General features: G+C 38.7%; 1 protein-coding gene across 1 annotated transcript in view; it reads left to right on the plus strand.

The window, feature by feature from the left end:
• Positions 1-23,478, plus strand: part of CPQ (carboxypeptidase Q) — a 451,472-nt gene that overhangs the window by 373,000 nt on the left and 54,994 nt on the right. The window contains exon 7 of the mRNA XM_021688259.1: positions 2,053-2,254. Coding sequence (XP_021543934.1) covers positions 2,053-2,254 — 202 coding nt within the window. The remainder of the gene's footprint in view (positions 1-2,052; positions 2,255-23,478) is intronic.

Genomic DNA, 23,478 nt, shown 5'->3' on the forward strand with positions numbered 1-23,478 from the left:
AATAGAATAGAATAGAATAGAATAGAATAGAATAGAATAGAATAGAAGAGTGGGTCCAGGGCTATATCCACCTCCCCAGGCTGCTCAATAGTGTTGGGTCTGACAGCCAAACTGCTACCTAGCCCCACTTTAATCTAAGTAGTGCAAGACTTAGGAGTGCTTTGTCCAATTTTCTTGTTGGAAAAATGGGATCTGCCTGCAGTATGGGAACCTTCCCATATAAGATCATCCAATTTTGTTTTCATTTGCAGATTATTGTGATGTTTCTATTCTCCTTTTTATAGGAGATCGAGTTTGGGGTGGGGAGCAGCAGGGCATATAAAGGGAGAAGGTTAGGACTGCCAAATGACATGTCAACTTCCTGACCTGCCGTCCGTGTGCTAGTTACATGAGCCCTAAATGTGTGAGACACCAATGCAAATATTTTGCATATCATTCGCTCGAATGATGCTGCTGTTGTGCAGTAGCCACAGCTGAAAGCTGAGATGACACTTGTTATTATAAATGCCTCGGGTCTTTCTCTGAAAATCACCAGGAAGACCGAAATCCCTTGGAAGTGAGAGTGGAAATATGAGAAGACTTCTGCTTTGTTAACTTTCTCAGTCATTACCAACGATAGCAGCAACGTGTTGGTATCCCAGGGCCCCCCCCCATGGGTCCGATAAATGCCGGCAACATCCTCCTTTAGAATCCAGCACTGTTCTTGTCCTTGTAACAACAGTACACTTCCATGGCAAGTTAGGAAATCACTGTAAAAAGGAATCTGTTCCAGAAAAAAAACAAAACAAAAAAGCCCGCACCCCTCAAATTGTTACATAAGTGAAAAATCATTTGAATTCATAACAAGCCTTACTTATCACTCCGTCCCATGCTAGCGATGGCAGCATGGAGTCCTGGCAAGCAGAGGATTCCAGACTCAGCTCTACCTTTTGCCAGCTGTGTGACTTTAAGCAAATCACTTGACCTCTCTAATCCTCAGTTCCTTTTCTGTAAAACAGCAATAACCATAAAGCTGCTTTGTCTACTTTATGGGTTATAGAAGCAGGTAAAAGGAGATTGCAAATGTGAAACCTCTCTGGAAGCTCTGTACAAATGTTATTATTGACTTTTACTAGGTGAGTAATAAGGAATGACTAGCAGTGCCGTCCAACGATAACATGGGAATAACTCAACCAGGTAGTTGGTAGTTGGTAATTGATCAGTCTTGGAGAAGTGAATGGCTCCTGGGAAACAGATAGTTAGGCCAATGGTAAGGGCTTTAAACTTGTGAGTCTAGGGCTATGTGGCAATTTAATTGAACAGCCTGGCCGACAGCCTCTCATATCCTAAGCTCTTGCAGTGACAATGTAGGCTACGTGAAATCACTGCATGCTTTCTTAGCAGACTTTATTTGGAAAGAGTTTACAAACTAGTGGCCTGACAGAATTGCCAGGGTTTTAAGCGCTATGGCGGTACACCAGACAGAGCAGTGTTTTATGTGTTGTCCTATTACCTCCCTCCCTGGAGATTCAACAGATGGAGCAACATCAGAAACCCAAGGCAAACCTGTCCGTTTGATGCCTAGAAGCTTCAGCAGAACTCACGATTAAAATAAGATCAAATACCTATTTAGAGGAAAGAGGTACAGATAAATAGGTCCTCGGGGCATACCTTCTTTTGTCTGAGCTTGACTAACACTATCTGGAGATACCTACCACGTAGGAGGCATCGTATCCCGGTGTACACTAGGCATTTGAGAAAACTGGTTGAAAGGCTATGATTGCTAGTAGAAAATAATTGAGTAACTCCAACATGAGGCTTTATATTTCCTTTGATTATATTTTTTAAATCCTTCCAAGTCAACTTGAGTTTGGCAAATCCCAGAATGAGTAATTGTGCATCCCAGAACGCTTAGATAATATGCAGACCAGACCCTAGGTCAGGCAGAGTGGCCTGTGTTTTGGCAAGAACTGTCGAGGAGATAAAGCATTTGATTATTGTTGTTTGATAGTTCCCAAGGAGAAGGCAAAGAAGCAACAGATAACGAACCAAACACTTTTCTCTTTTGTTTAGGCAAATATTTCCAACTACAGCCTGGTGATGGAGTCTGATCAGGGAACCTTCTTACCCTCTGGGCTGCAATTCACTGGCAGTGAAAAGGCCAGGGCCATCATGGAGGAGGTCATGAGCCTGCTGCAGCCGGTCAATATCACACAGGTCTTTAGGGCTGGAGAAGGGACAGACATTAACTTCTGGATCCAAGCTGGAGTGCCTGGTAAGACCAAAAAATGAAGTCGGTGTTCTTTAGGTACTGCTGCTGATTTAAAATCAAGGTGCTATTCAAACATGGCACAGCAATACCGATAGGCCAATTAATACATGGAAACTCTAAGCTTTTGTCTATAAAGTATAATCTGATGATTTCCAGACTTGGAATAATAATATTAATTTGCGTTTGTTTACCTATTTGTCTTCTTTTTCTAAATTATAAGTTCCTCACTCCCAGAAATTCTGCTGTAATGATTCTGGCATAGGACATACAAATCTGTTTTTGTTTTTGCTTATTTTTTTAAACAGGTATCTAAATGATGATCTCATGACCAAAATTTGAGACCTAGAGTACAAGGCAATTATTACTACTGATAATGCTTCTAGTTTTGGTTCTCTGCTAGGAAATCTTCTCTGACCCAAATAATTTCCGACCCAAATACCATGGTATCTGAAATTTTACCAGTAGAGCTTTATTCTTTGAGGGTTGGTGCTTCCTACTAATCATTTTTTTTCTTAATGCAGACTCTTATATGGGGTTAGACTAAACTAATTTTCCCTGATCAGTGATTTATTAGGTTGATATTTTTAAGACAAGTCCTGGGCAGGAGTGAACTTATGGAACAGGAGTAGGCCTCAGGAGGTCACAGGACTACAAAGTAGAATAATCTTAAAGAGACAAACTTATACTACTTCACAAATTTGCCCTAGACTGGCCACGGGAAAGGGTTATTGATGATAGTAAGCATCTATGACCTGAAGTTGTTCCCTCATTATATCCATAATCAAAAGCACTGTTAAAGGATCTATTTGCAGATTTTTCTGTATTTATGTTATATCAATAGGAAGTCCACCTTTTCAGCCGTTTTAATATTACTGTTTCCAGAACCATTTCTGTGGCTACAAAACATTTTATAGGTTAAAAAGAAAAGCATCTCTCTCTAGATCCACCCCACTCCATTTCCCCCAGCCTGTAAATTTCACCAATAGCCTCCTGCATGGATTTAAGATTTTTAAAAAGCTTATTCTTGAGATATCATAGATTTTTTAAAGCATATTTTAGGTTTTAAGTTTTATAATAATCTTTCATAACTAAAAATAGAAGGAGCTTTCCTTTATTCTAATACAAGGACCTAGATTCTCTTCAATGGTGTGTGTATATTATACCCATATTTTGAAATATCTTAAAACAGCATTTACATTTATGGTGCTGTGCATCATCTGGACAGATCTGAGACTCCCTTCTTATCTGTAATTTTAATCATGATCAAGGTCTATGGGAAGGGAATTTGCCCTTTTAAATTGTATGGAAGAATTTGTTTGAATTCTAGATTTTTCCTGAGCCTTCATTTTTTCAATAGGAGTCTTCTTAAAAATTGAGAAAACCTAAGTTAGTTTGCGGGGTGGTAGCTGTGAGGAGAAGACTGACAGACTGTGGGTGAACTGGAGTGAAGGGGGGCACAGAGGAGGAGCTGAAACCAAAAACACAAGTAGAACAAAGAAACTGGTACTCGCTGCTCCCAGGGATTGTGTGCTTTTGTTGCATTGGATAGTTGAGAATTTGCCTGAGCTTTATTCCTTCCATGTAGATAGTCATAAGAATGGTTCTCTTTGGAATTAGCAGGCTGATTTGATTGTCTTCACAAAGGTAAGGAGGCCTTTCCCCTCTTGCTAAGGTGAGGTCAAATCTGATCACCAACTAATGGAGTGGAGTGGAGAATTTGAGCCCCATTATGGTTTCTTGAGAATTAATACAAGTTACAATTTATTGAGTTCCTGTTACTGATCAGGCACTCTCTGAGGCTTTTGCAGATACTCTTTTTTTTTTTATCCATACAGCCATCCTAAAAGGAAGGTACAATTATCCCTGTTTTGCACTTGAAGAATCGGATTCAGAGGGACTAAATAACTTAGCCAAGGCTATCCTGCTCTTTAGGGCAGAAGAAGTTACCCTGAGAACAGGCCACTTTGTTTTCAAGGCTGGTGGCCCTTTTCCCACAATGTGCAAACAACACAGGGGAGTCTGGAATGCTGAGATGGTCTTCCAAATCTATGGCAGTGTCTGAAATGTTTGTCTTACTCAGCTCTTGCTTATGCAAAGGATTTCAGTACATTCCTGCTCCAGAAAAATTTACCCCTGGGGAAAGGAGTTTGTTATTGTAAATAACTACTTATTTCTTCTCACATTCTTTATTCCACTCCCCTCTGTACCTCTGTAGATCAGGAACGTTTGTAAAAAGTCAGTGGTTCATTTAGACTGCAGCTAATGTTTCTTGGAATTCTTTTTAATTTCTTTTAGAATACTATAAGATGGAACCAAATTATTGTTGTCTTCCCCTATTACCATTGAGCTATGTTTTGATACTTCAAATGTGGGCTATTTCTGGAAGAAATAATGGAACTGCTTATGTTGTATCTCTTGTTACCTATTGAAAATTTCAGGAACTTTAGAAAAAGGTGAAGAACCATAGTTAAACAGAAAAAGAAAATAAAAACAGGCCAGCTGTATACCCTGTGTTCCTGAAAACTGTCATGTTGTAGTAACTTAAACCTAAAGTTGGAATGCTAAATACTAATTAAGTTATGATTTACACAACTGCTCACCTAACTTTTCAAAAATTAATGAGAAATAATGTTCCCAAAAGAAAACACCAGACCTTTCTTCTTTCTCTTTTTCTTTCCTTTCCTCCATTGATTCAATAAATGTTTATTGAGCCCCCATCGTGTCCTAGGCCTATCAAATTTCTGTAGCCTGGTGGCTGGTCCCCAATTTTTTTCATGTTCTGTGTGTACTCAGTAGTGAAATACTAATTAAGAACACAGAATTAAAATTCAACATGATTTTCATTAATTATAAAAGCCAAGTAGATTGATTGATGAAAGGTTCATCTTTGGAGAGGAGAGATGTTGTCCTTCATCCATCTAGATGATGTCCATAACGGACATGATAACTATCAACATAAGTATAAGGCTTTGGGGGTGATGCTTTTTAAAGGAAAGTATCTTAGACGTATTTTCCATATAAACTCCCTGTTTAGATATTTTTATACTCCAGCCTGCTCCCATGGCAACTTTCTTCCACACTCTTTCTTATTCTTCCCCTCCAAATCCTAGACACTCTTGAGGTTCACTCGGTATTCATCAGTGTCCATGAATCCTTCCTTAATAGCCCATGACACCGTATTGCTTTTCTAAATTTCCAAAGCACTTCTGTTTCCCGTGATCTGGCATTTGAATTGCACACTAATATTGTTCTTGGATTACTAGGAGTACCCAGTGATCAATTCCTTGAGGTCAAGGTCAATGGTTTCTACTTTGCTTCCTCTATAGTTCTTAGTTTTTTAGAAATTTAAATTCTTGTAAATCTGACATGAGAGGAGAAAACAAAAACACAAACACAGAAATAAATATTTTCTCAACAAGCTTTGGGTCCCTCATCTTAGGATTGTGGACAAAATAAAGGATGCTGAGAAAAGAGATATAAAGGTAGAAAAAATATTGGAAGAATGATATAAATTAGGGAGGCTAGAACAGTTAGGATTATTTCCCTTAACGGAATAGACTGAGAGAAGATGCTGAATAATATCTTCTAGTAATTCAGTGGTTTTCCTACATAAAATGGTAAACAGTAGTTCTCTGACTCTTTCAAAGACAACACGAGCATAGACTAGTCTAAAAGGGATTTAGGTTAGTCTCTATTCAAAAATTCCAGATAGCAGAGAGACTTTACATCTTAATTTTTAGCCTGATTCTCTAATTATGAACTCCAGGTGAGAGTGAGAGGAGTCTATTTCACTCTGAATATGTCAGTAATGAGATATAATCCATGTTTTCCAGATGTCCTCACATGCATCCTTCTTGAACATCTTCTTTCTTTAGAAACTCTTCTATTGGGACGCCTGGGTGGCTCAGTCGGTTAAGCATCTGCCTTCAGCTCAGGTCATGATCCCAGGGTCCTGGGATCGAGTCCGCTGGGAGCCTGCTTCTCCCTCTGCCTCTGCCTCTCTCTCTCTCTATCTCTCATGAATAAATAAATAAAAATCTTTAAAAAAAAAAAAAGAAACTTCTATAAAATATATATTAATGAAAAAAAATTAGATACTCTCTTAATGTGGCCTGAGAGAGTAAGCACACCCTGATTCCATATCTACCAATAGGAGTTTCCTCATCTGCTTCAGAATCTGAGAGTTAACCTTTTTCTAATATTGTTGGCATGTGGTAGACAGTGAGCTGGAAAGAATTAGAATGTGTTTTCTGGCTTAATGACTTCTAACTGCATGTGCTATCTTAGGCAAATGATGTAATTTTTTCTCAGCCACACTCATTTCTTTTTTCTTTTTTTTTTTAAACTGTAGTATAATTGACACATGTTGTGTTGGTTTTAGGTGCAAACATAGTAATTTAACAAGTCTATATGTATGCTATGCTCACCATGATGTAGCTACCACCACAATGGATCTGTCACCATACAATTCTGTTACAATACCATTGACTATATTGACTATGCTGTGCCTTTCCCCTCCATGACTTACTCATTCCATAACTGCAAGCCTGCACCTCCCATTCCCCTTCACCCATTTTGCCCATCTTTCCAGCCCCCTTCCCTCTGGCAACCACCAGTTTGTCCTCTGTATTTATGGATCTGTTTCTGCTTTGTTTCTTCATTTGTTTTGTTTTTTAGATTACACATATGAGTGAAACCATGTAGTATTTGTCTGTCTGACTTATTTCACTTAGGATAATACCCTCTAGGTCCATCCATGTTGTTGCAAATGACAAGTTCTCATTCTTTTTTATGGCTTAGTAGTATTCCTCGTGTGTGTGTGTGTGTGTGTGTGTACCACATCTTCTTTGTCCATTCATCTATTGATGGGCATGTAAGCTGCTTCCATATCTTGGCTATTGTAAATAATAGTGCAATAAACATAGGGGTGCATATATCTTTTTGAATTTGTTTTGATTTTCTTTGGGTGAATACCCAGGAGCAGAGTTACTAAATCATATGGTCTTTCTATTTTTAATTTTTTGAGGAAACTCCATACCATTTTCCACAGTGGTTGTACCAATTTACATTCTCACCAACAATGCACAAGGATTCCTTTTTTTCCACATCTTCATCAACATTTGTTATTTCTTGTCTTTTTGATACTAGCCATTCTGACAGGTGTGGGGTGATATTTCATTGTGTTTTTGATTTGCATTTCCCTGTTGATGAGTGATGTTGAGCATCTTGTTGTGTGCCTGTTGGTCATCTGTATGTCTGTACTCATTTATTATTAAGCATTCTTACTAATTATCTGGCATACAGCACTGGGGAATCAGTAGTAAAGAAGATAGACAAGATCTGTACCCTCACAAATTATACATTCTACTGAGTGAGAGTTGGTTATCTTACATGCAAAATAGGTATGGTAACCACCAAGCCTCAATATGTACCCCCTCCCCTCCTCTGTCCCCTATCTCAGTCACTGGCACCACCATCCAGAAACCACACAATCATCCAGAGCATACATCAAAGTGGTCTCTAAGTCCCATTTACTCTGAATTTCTTTTATTTCTTAAACCTGTTCACTCCTCTCCACCACACAGACCTTGTCTCATCAGTATTCACTGATTTTCCAATGGCAGCTTCCTACTACCATCCCAATCTGCATTCTTGGTCCCCTTCAATCTAACTGGCTCACGGCTTCCAAAATGAACTTTCTAAATTGAAAATCAGTCTATCAGTTGGGTTGCTTTTGCCTGCAAAATAGAACAAAAGACCCAACTTAGAATGGCAGTAAGGAGAGTTTTAAATTCACTTAAAAAGAGCTCTGGAATGGGTAGTTACAGAATGCTTGATTTAGTCATCTACCACATCAAGGACCTTGGTGCTTTACATCTTTCCACTTTGCCATCCTCAACATGTTGACTTTTGTCTTCAGGCTTGTCCTCTCCTGGTCCCAAGATAGCTGCAGTTGTTCTAAGCGACAAATTCTCACACATTGTGCAATAGTGGAAGAGAGAATGCCCGTGATGGATTTGTCTTTTTAATCGTGAGGCAGTTTCACCCAGAAGCTGCAAAGCAGATTTTTCCATAGTCTCATTGGCCGAAATTGTAAAACATGCCTGTGGCTAAATCAGGCAGTGGCAATGGAGTAGAATTACCAACATTGGCTTATACTGACCAAATTTTACTTTCCGGGCCTAGAAGGGGGCCCAGTCACCACTGAAAAGGTAGCCTCCTGATATATGAGCAAAATTGGGATTCCTTTGGAAGAAGAAGAGGATTCCTACTGGTAAGCAACTGAGAATAGCTGCAATATCTGATCATCTCTGCTTCTTGCTTAAAATTGTTCAATGTCTCCCCATTGTCTTCAGAGGATCATGTCCTTTCCTAGCATGGAATTCAACGCCTTTTTTGTTCCACCCTCTGGCTGGTGTGCAGCCTCCTCTCTCATGGCTTCCCACCCCTTTCTGTTCACCTCTTAGAACAAGTCACATTCACTGAAGCTCCTGGTGCACCCTGTGCTCTCACACTTCCTTGCCATTGGGCTCTGTTTTGTCTTCTTCAACAGCGAATTCCTACTCATGTGTGATGCAGCAACTTGTTCTCCTCCTCTCAAAAGCCTTCTTTGACCCCTCCTGATCCAGGAAGTGCCCCCGTAATGCCCTCTCCTTGTGGCACTTAGCCTTTTCTTGTGGTTATGGTGAATTCCTCTGAATTCCCAGACCTGAGAAGAAGTGCCTGGCCCTCAACAAACTGCCCATGAATCAAATGCTGAATAGGTGGAGGTTAGGTTTGTAGAAAGAGTAAGATAATGTGAAAGAGGTTTATAAACTCTAATGCCGTAACTATAAGTTAGGATTACTTTATTAAGAACTTTGCTTCGGGTGCCTGGGTGGTTCATTGGGTTAAATGTATGCCTTCAGCTTAGGTCATGATCCCAGGGTCCTGGGATCGAGTCCTGCATCGGGCTCCCTGGTTAGCAGGGAGTCTGCTCCTCCCTCTCCCTTTGCTTGTGCTCTCTCTCTGTCTCTCAAAATAAATAAAATCTTAAAAAAAAATACAGAAAAGAACTTTGCTTCATTGAGCTGTCCTCTTTCCTCACATATTTAATTGTTTTTGAAATTACATTTTAGTTTCTTCCATCTTTTTATGATAGTTCAGACTCCATATTGAAGTACCAAATATGCAGATTACTCAGAATTTCACATATTTTCCATCTTGCTTATTTCTGCTTAATACCTCATATGACATTAGACAGAACTAAATTAAAACTTTCCATTTCTACATTTCTAAAGGCCTTTCTTCTAACATGTTCCAAGAAAGGAGAAGATCAGGACACAAGTAGGAATGGTAATGTAAAGTAAATTGGAGTTTCTGGACCCAGGACTCATATGTTTCCCAGTCACCAGATGGAATAGTGCAGCACAGCAGTTCTATGTCCCCTGCTGTCCCTAATTAAAAGATGCCCCCTTTATGGTGAAAACGCTCTGTGCCAATAATGTCTGGAGAGATCATTGCTGCATGGTGAGCAGACCTCACCCCACTGTGTACATGAAAAGGGCACTCTTTGGTTTGTGAATGTAGCCTTCATTTAAGTAGGTGGGCAGTTTCATCCCATCAACAAGCATGGCTTTAGTGCCTAGTAGAAACCAGGTGCTCTAGACACTGAGAATAGAGATGAAGAAAACTTAGTAGGTCTCTTGCTCTTGTAGAGTTTACATTGTAGTGGGTGGGGGAGGGAAAGAGGAAAGTGGGAAGAGACAGGCTCTAACAAAGAAATCAAGAATGAAGAAAAATATTAGAAAGAGAGAAGGGTAATACAAGGAATTATAGAAGGTGGCTGCCTCTTACCTCTAACTCAAGTGAGTCAGAGCTCTTGTTTAGGGGCACCTGGGTGGCTCAGTCAGTTAAGCACCTGCCTTCAGTGCAGGTCATTATCCCAGGATCCTGGGATCGAGCCCCATGTTGGGCTGTCTGCTCAGCGGGGAGCCTGCCTCTGCCACTCCCCTGCTCGTGCTCTCTCTCTCTCAAATAAATAAAATCTTTTTTTTTTTTTTAAGAGCTCTTGTTTAATGTTCCTTGACTGCTACATGCTAGATAGGTATGTGTACCATCCACATCAGTAACACACTCCTGGAAATTGCTCATCACAACAACTAATAAGCTTGTTCTGTTCTTCCCCCTTGCAGTAGACCTGCTTCAGCTCCATAGAAGCCATTGACTATCTAACCATTGCTGACCTGGCTCATGCCCTTTAGTATCACTGACTACAGCCAAGGGGAAGAAGAAAGCATTGTTTATACTCTTGGGCAGTGAGTCATGCACTGCTTTATAAAGACTCTTCTATTGTTGCCTTGAATTGTTATTTAAAGCATACATTTTCACTTTAAAGTTAATACTCTTTGTATTTTATCTCCTTAACTGGATTGAGGACCAAGAGAGTATTTTATTCATGCTTATATACCCACAATACTCATTATTACCTGGCACATGATAGAGACACAGTAAATGTTTGCTGACTAGATGTATTGATTTGAAGAAGAACACAAGAAAAGTTAAGTCATGTAAAAAGGAGTTTTTGGTATAGCACCAAGATAAATAATACATGCAGAATAACTATAGAAGCTCATAAGTTGGAAGACAGGAAAGACCTGGAAGAGGTGAGCTTAAGCTGAATATTGAGGACTATCTAGTATCAGAATGGATAGAAGGTGTAGAGAAGGGCAGTTCTGGTGACAGAAATAGTATGAACAAAGGCATGTGTCCCCACTGGGAATGATTAGGAGAATAATTTCACTGAGCAGAGGATTCATCTTAGAGAACAGTGGGTGGTAGGAACAGTTGAGTTATCTCTGGGCCACATGAAGAAGAGGCATACATTTCAGGTGAACAACTCTTGTAGCTGATGCAAAGTCACCAGAAGTCTTCAGCAGAAGAGGGAGTTGATGAAAACAATGTTTTAGAGGAGAGTCCATAAAGTTCATTCTGGCAGGTACCCCATCAACACTTAAGCGGCAGGCTCAATGAGAGGACCAGGAGTGAGAAAGCAGCTTGAGGAATAGTGCAGGGTTAGAAACAATTGCTTTAGAAAATCAGAGAACACTAAATTATGAATCCATTTTCTGTATTATAATGACCCAAAATAACTTAAATTTCTCTATCAACTATTTCCCATGCCCTCTAATGACATAGCCTAGAAAAGTTTCACTTCTCTAACTGCCCCTCTCAGGGTCTCAGGGTTAGTTCTTCTAGGTTCCCTGTCCCATGAGTTTGACTCTCTAGCAATTTCACTTAATACTTTACAGATACTCTAAATGACTCCTTATGTAACACTTCATTCAACAGGTAGCTATATTGTATAAAAATTATAGAGGATACACTGAAACAAATAATACATTATATGTTAAAAAAAAAAGAAGATAGCAAGAAGGGAAAAATGAAGGGGGGGGAAATCGGAGGGGGAGACAAACCATGAGAGACTGTGGACTCTGAGAAACAAACTGAGGGTTCTAGAGGGGAGAGGGTTGGGGGGATGGGCTAGCCTGGTGATGGGTATTAAAGAGGGCACGTACTGAATGGAGCACTGGGTGTTATACGCAAACAAGGAATCATGGAACGCTACATCAAAAACTAATGATGTAATGTATGGTGATTAACATAACATAATAAAAAAAATTATAGAGGATACAAAAATAAGATGAGGCCCCTTTTCTCTTCATGCTCACTGTCAAGGACTGACTATGAATTGGTTTACTTAATAATCATGAAAACAAGGAAGAAGACTTCATCATGGAAAACTGACTAAAACTATACTGAAATTTTCTGAGGAAAAAACCCCCTAAAAATTATATGAAAGCCAGTAGAGTAGAAGGAACTAGGACTTCAAAATATGTCTCCTTGTTCTTAGCTACATTAACTTTGTCTATCCCTACTTTAAGTGTTAGAGACTGTAAAATTCAGAATGGCCTGGTATATTAGATGATGTTAAAGCATGATTTTAAAAATTTATTACGGAAAATTTCAAACACACACAAAAGTAGAGAGAATAATCTAATGACTTCCCATGTATTCATCACTTTAGGAATTCTTCATTCATGGGCAGTAATATTTCATCCATACTCCAATCACTGTCCTACACCTAGATTATTTTGAAGCAAATGCTCAACCTTATATTATTTCATTTGTAAATATTAATTTCTATCTCTAAAAGGTAAGGACTCGTGTGTGTATGCGTGTGTGTGTAACTGCAATACTATTGTTCCTCCTAAAATATTTTACAATAATTTCTTAATATCATAGTCAATACAGAGCCAGTTTTCAAATGTTTCCAGTTGTCTCCAAACTGTTCCCCCCCACAGAGTTTTCTTGTTTAAACCAGGATTCCAGTAAGGTTTAAACAATGCAATCGCTTGATATGGTTGGTGTCTCTTAAGTCTTTTTTAATCCATAGGTTTTACCTTCATCTTTCTTCTTCCTTGCTGCTTATTTGTTACAGAAACCAAGTAATTTGTCCTTTGGGATTCCCTGTAGTCTGGATTTAGCTAATTCCATTCCCATGGAATCATTTAACATGTTTTCACTCTCCCTTATATTTCCTGTGAATTGGTAGTTAAATCTAGAGGCTTGATCTGGTTCAAGTTTGATTTTTCTTTACTTTTTTTTTTTTAGCAAGAATACTTCTTAAGTGCTGTCTTTTATTTCTATTAGCAGTAGTGTCTACTTGTCTCTCTTTTTAAGATGTTAATGGTCATTGAAGGTTATTGACTAGATCCATTATTTCATTGGGATTGCAAAATGTTAATTTTGATCATTAATTGAAAGAATTCTATAAAAAAGAACTTTCCCCTTATTGACTATCTGATCACCCTGAGGTACTTTTGTATAAAAAAGGCAGGATAAATGTTAATTCTTTCCCTTTACTTACTTATTTTAAAACTTATAAGTTGGTTCCCCAGTATCCTCCAAGGATAACTAGTTGGATTATTTTGTGCTATTTACTAGTGAATTTTAAAATATAGATGTGCTTCGTTCTATTACAGTAATTATTCTTATTTTATGCTCAAATTATCCCATCTCTGGCCAGGAAGAGCCTTTTTAAGCTGGTTCCTGAGTTTTAACCTGAGTGTGGTAGTCATTGAGGTGTTCTAGCTTTGTGATGTGACAAAATGTTCCAGGCCATCTTTTAATATTTCCTTCCCCAGATCTGGAATCAGCTATTTCTCCAAAAAGCCCAATTTCTTCTACTGTGTCATGATATGTAGAGGCCACAGTCTAAACATTAAGTGTGTATGGAAATATGTATTTTTTTTCTCTAAGAAAAAGTATATGATGAATTATATGATATTTCCAATTCAAGTTCAGGACTCCAAAGTTGTACCTTACCTCCCTGATATTATATCCATGTCTCCTTTTTCCTTGCCAAAATTCCTTGTTCTTTTTTTTTCCCCTTGTTCTTAGTGCAACAGCATAATCACTCATTTGCTTTATCCTGTAACACACACACAGTAGTTTCAGAATTACAATACCACACAACCAGCAATAGCATGACTATTGAAATAAGTTTGTTTATTATATGATTGTTTGTCTTTAGTATGTATATTCCACTGGAGATGTACAAATTTCTCTTAACCTGCAGTACAAATTACCTTTAATGTGATATCATTTACATGTTTCATATTTTTGTCTTAAAATCCCAAACTACTGATTTCCAAAATGCTTAAATGCCTATTTATAATTTTTCTTTATTAATCAGGAAAGAAGTTACAGATAGGAATGATTACGAGACTTACTAAAATAATTACCTTGAGTGTCATCGTTGAATCCTCCTACATGTAATTTAACATGTATTGAGTGTCTGCTATGTCTCAAGTGTTATTCTAACTGCTTTATATACATTATCTCACATAATTTTATAAGAACCTTTTGAAGTATACATCATTATTTTGTAACCAATTTTCAGATGAGACAGTTGGGACTCAGTGGGTTTCCTTTGTCCAAAGTGACTAAGGTATTAAAGTGGAAAAGCCAGAGTTAACGTACTGGTTCATTTTATTCCAATGTCATATATAAGGTACACTCCCTATCCTTAAGGAGTTAGTGGAGAGTTTAGACACAGGAAGAACAAAGTGCAATAGAAGTTCAGGCAAAAGAAACATTAAATTGTGTGGGGCATCACAAAAGAGGTGACAATCTGCCTGAATCTCAAGAAAGAATAGAATTTTGTTGGATGGAGAGGGAGTACGTTCCATGTGAAAAGATGGAGATAAACAAAATTGCGTAGATTAAAAAGTGCAATGGGTTCTTGAAATGATGAATAGTCTGGTTTGACTGAAGTTTAGCATAATATATGGAAATAGAGCTAAAATTGAAAAGGTGCCTAGGACGGTAGTTGGGACCTGAATGCCATTCTGAGGATTTAGACAGCCAGAAGTGAGACATGATGGGGCTCAATCCCAGCCACTGGGCAGGTATCATCTAACCCACATCCTCCTCCTTTGAGAGACTCAAGGCAAAACCTAGCTTCATAGGTCACACATCTAAAGGGTTGGTCTGCATGTCTTCTAGCAATTTCTTGCTAAAGTTGAAATTGTTTTAGGTGTTTTGCTACTTGAAGTTTTGCCAAATTAAGCCTTCCAGCTGGAGAGACCTAGAGTAGTCACATGAAACACCACACTGTGATTGGCACTGGTTGCACAAAAATTCTCGATAATCAACAATAAAGTCTGACTGTAAGTGGACATACTTAGAGTCAAGTAAGTCTTGGAGTATTGTGACACTCATTGATTTCTTATAAGAGCTCTGCTAAAAGATGTTTATCAATTTGATTAATAAGTATGGGATTATGGAAACAACAGGAAAAATATCACAATTCAAGAGATTTGGGTAAAAGTGAATTCAGATTTGAATAAGGACTTTTTACTCTAGAAATGGATTATATCTCAATTGTATACAATAGACTCCTTATTTCAGGTAACTGTGTTGGCTTAAAATCCTTCCTTTGCTCAGCATTAAAGTGAAAAAACAACCACTTAACCTAATATTCTCATATATTCCCCTCATGGGGATTTCTAACAGAGAATTAAGTCTCCCTATTATCCTGTTTTTATAAGAAAGTCTGAGATTGCATAATTCATGGCAACTAAAGTTTCTTTTATAATATGACATTTGCTATCTTAATTGTCCTTCTGGTTCATAATGCATAAATCAAATATAGTTGAGCTCTGTAAAATCTATTAGTTATGGATCTTTTGAGATCTGAGTGAGCTATTGCGTATTTAGGACTAGTTATGAAGTATGTCCTCAGTCTTCCTTCCTTCCTTCCTTCCTTCCTTCCTTCTTTCTTTCTTCCCTCCCTCTCCTCCTTCCTTCCTTCCCTTCCTTCCTGTCTTTTCCTTTTCCTCCCTTCCTCTCTCTCTTCCTCCCTTTCTTTCTTTCTTTCTGTCTGTCTGTCTGTCTTTCTTTCTTTCAGTAAGAAATAGTCTCCTGGAAGGTAAAAGAACAGAATATTATGTAGAGAAAGGGCATGGCCTTCATCAATATCCAAAACTATCTCGTTATGGAAAGTTTAAACCTACATGAAAATGTTTGTAGGACACAACTTTACAAAATCCACATTTTTGAAGAGGTAGTCCATTAATTGTTGTTGATGTCATATTTAAGAATGAGGGTATTTAGAGATATCACTTTAATATTTTTAGTCAGCACTGTACTACAAAGTACAGTACATAAATTGATCTGTTGTCCAGAGGGGTCATTGATTCTACACTCACTATTCCTGACAGAAGATTTTATCTGAGATATCCTGATAATTGTAGTCACGTGGCATATTAGCTTGAATTGCCCCACCATAAGCTTTAATTTTTCATTTTGTGCTAGTGTAGACCCAGTCAAAGCCCATATAAATCCAAGATATGTGTTTGGGTTAGAGTTGTGGTTCACACTCTTGACTGCACTTTAAAATCACCTGGGGAGCTTTTAAAATCATATCAACCTGGGGCCCCACTCCCAAAGATTCAGATTTAATTGGTCTGGTTGCAGGACCACATCAGTTGCACATGTCCAGGGAGCACCATTTATTGGGAGCATATTCAATCCCCAGGGTCCCCCACCCTCCCAGAGCACAAGTCCATTGTGCTCTATGTGAATGGTGCCCGCTATACTTGTGCAAACTTGGAAACCTAAAGAAAGGGCATGAGCACACCTGTTTTTAGAAGCTCCCCAGATGATTCCAAAATGCAGCTAGAATTAAGAACCATTTTAAGATCTAAAATAGCATGAGACATTAACAGCATGTATTTAAGAGCCACATAGAAATGGATTCAAATCTTGCTCTACCACTGTCTAGCTGTATAACCTCAGGAAAGTCGTGTAACCTCTTGGAGCCTCAATTTCTTCATAAATAAAATAACAGTAATATATAACTCATGAGGTTATAGTGAAGAAAAAAATAAAGACAGTCTAAGTGAAATGCTTGGTAATGTTCATGATCAAGAAGCCACTATTATTATTTCAGTTATTAAAGCAAAATGTCTATATTAGTCTAGACTTCTTCAGTACTAACTGACAGAAATCCAACTTAGACAACCTGAAGCAAAAACGGGGAATTTAAGCAAGCCACAAGAAGGGTAGGGTTGGATTTGGTCTGATGGATTCCAGCACTGGAATGCCATTAGGACACATATTCTGTCTCTCTGTGCTTATTCTGGTTTCTTCCTTGGTGCCTTCCTTCTCTCAAGCCAGCTGTCCTTGTAGAGGCTAACCTATGACCATAGGCAAGTCATGACTTACACCTTTACAGCCTCTTATGCATGGAAAAGTAGCTCATTATATTCAACTCAGCTGGGAAGATCACGATGACCCAGCCTGCTCTTATATCCATCCCTGTGGTCAAGATGTACAGTCCTTAAAATGGAAAGAAGGGCAAAGTGCAGATGAACACAGTAACCACCTTCATTTTCACTACTGAGACTTGATTCAAATTATATAAAATGCACAAAACCTCTGCCATCCTAGGATCTATCAGCAGATAAGGAAGAGCAGCAGTAAGGCCCCAGAAGCAGTAAAGAAATTCTCTGAGTTTAAGAACCCCTCTCAAAATCAATAAAAATAGGTCAACACCCTGACATCTAATAGTAAAACTTATGAGTCTCAGAGACAAAGAGAAAATCCTGAAAGCAGCTCGGGAGAAGAGATATGTAACCTACAATGGTAGAAACATTAGATTGGCAACAGACCTATCCACAGAGACCTGGCAGGCCAGAAAGGACTGGCATGATACATTCAGAGCACTAAATGAGAAAAATATGCAGCCAAGAATACTATATCCAGCTAGGCTGTCATTGAAAATAGAAGGAGAGATAAAAAGCTTCCAGGACAAACAAAAACTAAAGGAATTTGCAAACACGAAACCAGCCCTACAAGAAATATTGAAAGGGGTCCTCTAAGCAAAGAGAGAGCCTAAAAGCAACATAGACCAGAAAGGAACACAGACAATATACAGTAACAGTCACCTTACAGGCAATACAATGGCACTAAATTCATATCTTTCAGTAGTTTCCCTGAATGTAAATGGGCTAAATGCCCCAATCAAAAGACACAGGCTATCAGATTGGATTAAAAAACAAGACCCATCGATATGCTGTCTGCAAGAGACTCATTTTAGACCCAAAGACACCCCCAGATTGAAAGTGAGGGGGTGGAAAACCATTTACCATGCTAATGGACACTGAAAGAAAGCTGGGGTGGCAATCCTTATATCAGACAAATTAGATTTTAAACCAAAGACTGTAGTAAGAGATGAGGAAGGACACTATATCCTACTTAAAGGCTCTATCCAACAAGAAAATCTAGCAATTGTAAATATCTATGCCCCTAACATGGGAGCAGCCAATTATATAAGGCAATTAATAACAAAAGCAAAGAAACATATTGACAACAATACAATAATAGTGGGGGACTTTAATACCCCCCTCACTGAAATGGACAGATCATCTAAGCAAAAGATCAACAAGGAAATAAAGACTTTAAATGACACACTGGACCAAATGGACTTCACAGACATATTCAGAACATTCCGTCCCAAAACAACGGAATACACATTCTTCTCTAGTGCCCATGGAACATTCTCCAGAATCGATCACATCCTAGGTCATAAATCAGGTCTCAACTGGTACCAAAAGATTGGAATCATTCCCTGCCTATTCATACCACAATGCTTTGAAACTAGAACTCAATCACAAGAGGAAAGTCGGAAAGAACTCAAATACATGGAGGCTGAAGAGCATCCTACTGAAGAATGAATGGGTAAACCAGGAAATTAAAGAAGAATTAAAAAAATTCATGGAAACCAATGAAAATGAAAACACAACTATTCAAAATCTTTGGGATGCAGCAAAGGCAGTCCTAAGAGGAAAGTATATAGCAATACAAGCCTTTCTCAAGAAACAAGAAAGGTCTCAAGTACACAACCTAACCCTACACCTAAAGGAGCTGGAGAAAGAACAGCAAATAAAGCCTAAATCCAGCAGGAGAAGAGAAATAATAAAGATCAGAGCAGAAATCAATGAAACAGAAACTAAAAGAACAGTAGAACAGATCAACGAAACTAGGAGCTGGTTCTTTGAAAGAATTAACAAGATTGATAAACCCCTGGCCAGACTTATTAAAAGAAAAGAGAAATGACCCAAATCAACAAAATCATGAATGAAAAAGGAGAGATCACAACCAACACCAAAGAAATACAAACAATTATAAGAACATATTATGAGCAACTCTATGCCAGCAAATTAGATGCATTCCTAGAGATGTATCAACTACCAAAACTGAACCAGGAAGAAATAGAAAACCTGAACAGACCTATAACCACTAAGGAAATTGAAGCAGTCATCAAAAATCTCCCAACAAACAAAAGCCCAGGGTCAGATGGCTTCCCAGGGGAATTCTACCAAACATTTAAAGAAGAATTAATACCTATTGTTCTGAAACTGTTCCAAAAAATAGAAAAGGAAGGAAAACTTCCAAACTCATTTTATGAGGCCACCATTACCTTGATCCCCAAACCAGACAAAGACCCCATCAAAAAGGAGAATTATAGACCAATATCCCTGATGAACATGGATGCAAAAATTCTCACCAAAATACTAGCCAATAGGATCCAACAGTACATTAAGAGTCTCATGCTCTACCGGCTGAGCTAGCTGGGCAGTTCCAACAGTACATTAAAAGGATTATTCACCACGACCAAGTGGGATTTATCCCTGGGCTGCAAGGTTGGTTCAACATCCGCAAATCAATCAATGTGATACAATACATTAACAAAATAAAGAACAAGAATCATGATCCTCTCAAAAGATGCAGAAAAAGCATTTGACAAAGTACAGCATCCTTTCTTGATCAAAACTCTTCAGAGTATAGGGATAGAGGGTCCATACCTCAATATCATAAAAGCCATCTATGAAAAACCCACAGCGAATATCATTCTCAATGGGGAAAAACTGAGAGCTTTCCCCCTAAGGTCAGGAATGCGGCAGGGATGTCCACTATCACCACTGCTATTCAACATAGTATTAGAAGTCCTAGCCACAGCAATCAGACAACAAAAAGAAAGAAAAGGCATCCAAATCGGCAAAGAAGAAGTCAAACTCTCACTCTTTGCAGATGATATGATACTTTATGTGGAAAACCCAAAAGACTCCACCCCAAAACTGCTAGAACTCATACAGGAATTCAGTCAAGTGGCAGGATATAAAATCAGTGCACAGAAATCAGTGGCATTCCTATACACCAACAACAAGACAGAAGAAAGAGAAATTAAGGAGTTGATCCCATTTACAATTGCACCCAAAACCATAAGATACCTGGGAATAAATCTAACCAAAGAGGCAAAGGATCTGTACTCAGAAAACTATAAAATACTCATGAAAGAACTTGAGGAAGACACAAAGAAATGGAAAAACGTTCCATGCTCATGGATGGGAAGAACAAATATTGTGAAGATGTCAATGAGCAATCTACACATTCAATGCAATCCCCATCAAAATACCATCCACTTTTTTCAAAGAAATGGAACAAATAATCCTAAAATTTGTATGGAACCAGAAAAGACCCCGAATAGCCAGAGGAATATTGAAAAAGAAAAGCAAAGCTGGTGGCATCACAATTCTGGACTTCCAGCTCTATTACAAAGCTGTCATCATCAAGACAGTATGGTCCTGGCACAAAAACAGACACATAGATCAGTGGAACAGAATAGAGAGCCCAGAAATGGACTCTCAACTCTATGGTCAACTAATCTTTGACAAAGCAGGAAAGAATGTCCGATGGAAAAAAGACAGTCTCTTCAACAAATGGTGTTGGGAAAATTGGACAGCCACATGCAGAAGAATGAAACTGGATCATTTCCTTACACCACACACAAAAATAGACTCAAAATGGTTGAAAGACCTAAATGTGAGACAGGAGTCCATCAAAATCCTAAAGGAGAGCACAGGCAGCAACCTCTTAGACCTCAGCCGCAGCAACTTCTTCCTAGAAACATCGCCAAAGGCCAGGGAAGCAAGGGCAAAAATGAACTATTGGGACTTTATCAAGATAAAAAGCTTTTGCACAGCAAAAGAAACAGTCAACAAACCCAAAAGACAACCGACAGAATGGGAGAAGATATTTGCAAATGACATATCAGATAAAGGGCTAGTATCCAAAATCTACGAAGAACTTATCAAACTCAACACCCAAAGAACAAATAATCCAATCAAGAAATGGGCAGAAGACATGAACACACATTTTTCCAAAGAAGACATCCAAATGGCCAACAGACACATGAAAAAGTGCTCAATATCGCTCGGCATCAGGGAAATCCAAATCAAAACCTCAATGAGATACCATCGCACACCAGTCAGAATGGCTAAAATTAGCAAGTCAGGAAATGACAGATGTTGGCGGGGATGCGGAGAAAGGGGAACCCTCCTACACTGTTGGTGGGAATGCAAGCTGGTGCAGCCACTCTGGAAAACAGTATGGAGGTTTCTCAAAAAGCTGAAAATAGAGCTACCATATGATCCAGCAATTGCACTACTGGGTATTTACCCCAAAGATACAAATGTAGGGATCTGAAGGGGTACGTGCACCCCGATGTTCCTAGCAGCAATGTCCACAATAGCCAAACTGTGGAAAGAGCCAAGATGTCCATCGACAGATGAATGGATAAAGAAGGTGTGGTATATATATACAATGGAATATTATGCAGCCATCAGAAGGAATGAGATCTTGCCATTTGCAATGACGTGGATGGAACTGGAGGGTATTATGCTGAGCGAAATAAGTCAAACAGAGAAAGACATGTATCATATGACCTCACTGATATGAGGAATTCTTAATCTCAGGAAACAAACTGAGGGTTGCTGGAGTTGGGGGGGTAGGGTGGGAGGGATGGGGTGACTAGGTGATAGACACTGGGGAGGGTATGTGCTCTGGTAAGCGCTGTGAATTGTGCAAGACTGTTGAATCTCAGATCTGTACCTCTGAAACAAATAATGCAATATATGTTAAGAAAAAAAAAAAGAAGATAGCAGGAGGGGAAGAATGAAGGGGGGGAATCGGAGGGGGAGATGAACCATGAAAGACGATGGACTCTGAAAAACAAACTGAGGGTTCTAGAGGGGAGGGGGGTGGGAGGATGGGTTAGCCTGGTGATGGATATTAAAGAGGGCAGGTTCTGCATGGAGCACTGGGTGTTATGCACAATGAATCATGGAACACTACATCTAAAACTAATGATGTAATATATGGTGATTAACATAACAATAAAAAATTTTTAAAAAAAAGAAGCAAGAAAAAAAAATGATGTATTGTATGGTGACTAACATGACATAATAAAATAAAATTAAAAAAAAATTTCTCTAAGTTTAAAACACCCAGTCTCTCTGCACTTCATGACCTATACATAATAATCACCGCTAAGATGCTTTTCTGACAACAAAAGCATTCCTTACCCTTTCTGTTCTAGTTTACCTGAGATACTCAGGTTGGCAGGCAGATGAGGAGCTGGATAAACTGAGGTGTTTATCTGCATTATCTAATGCACTCTGCATTATCCCAGCAGTCTGCATTATCTAATACCTGAGGTGTTCTCTCCTCCCACTCCCACCCACAGTCTGTACCTACAGGAGTGGGAAAACTTGGCAGTTATTTATAGGAACACACTTCACAGCTACTTTACTGGGTATGTTATCCAAGAATGAGGTAGTGAGGAAGAACAATCACAAAAGGCCAGAGACCTCCTTTAACATTTGAATTGTTTTAGCCACTTAATTAACCCTTGTGGTGAAGTGGCAAGTGTCGTGACAGAGGAACAGATTCATCACTTTATAGCAAGTGTGCTTTTGATTTAACTTCTCAGAGCTTCAGTTTCCTGATGGGTAAAATAAGGGCGATAATATTTCACAGGACTATTGTAAGAGTTGAATGCATTTAAGTGATAAGGTCTTTGAAAGTCAATTACACTCTACACATTAGATCTTCAATAAGGAATTTCAGGGTTTGGGGGATAGTTTCATATTTACAAAATTAACTGAAGAGGTCTTGCTATGAGCATGCTCTCCTGTATTTAGATCCAGTAGAAAGGATGACCGGGAGTATACCTGATATCCTAGGAAACATTGCAAAAGATACACAAGTATTATTGGTATTCGCTGACCTTTGGGTCTTAGCACACTTACTTTGTGGTTACATAAATGAGTGATGGGCTGCTGGCATTCACTGTAAACCAACCTGCCACTTTACTGGTTCAAGGGCAATATTTAAGAAAGCACCTGACTCACTTCACCAGAACATAGTACAACACTTCAGATAAGGAAGTAAAGAAAAAAAAAAAGTCAAATATTAATAGCATTACTAGTTCTTCTATGTCAAATGATGCTTCTGGGGATTTTGAGGCCTCTTTACAGTTCCTATTCAGCCAAAGTAAATTGATTATGGGTTGATAAGAGTTGGTGGGAGGATTATATGAGTGAAGGTATAAAAGCCAAGTGGCTCATGGCCAAGGACACAGATGGCACTCTGACTCTTATGGGCAGCATCAAGTTCCAGATTATGTACTATGGACTGGATAGGCATTCTCTATTGGCAAGGAGCCCCATCCCAGACAGTGATATTAAAGTAGTATGAATCAAAAAAATATATGTAGTATGCATCTTCTGTGAACTAAAAATTGAGGAATTACCTTTCTAAGCCTTTTCTAGTGTCAA

Source organism: Neomonachus schauinslandi, chromosome 4 (assembly GCF_002201575.2).
Source record: "Neomonachus schauinslandi chromosome 4, ASM220157v2, whole genome shotgun sequence".
Classification (NCBI taxonomy): Eukaryota; Metazoa; Chordata; class Mammalia; order Carnivora; family Phocidae; genus Neomonachus; species Neomonachus schauinslandi.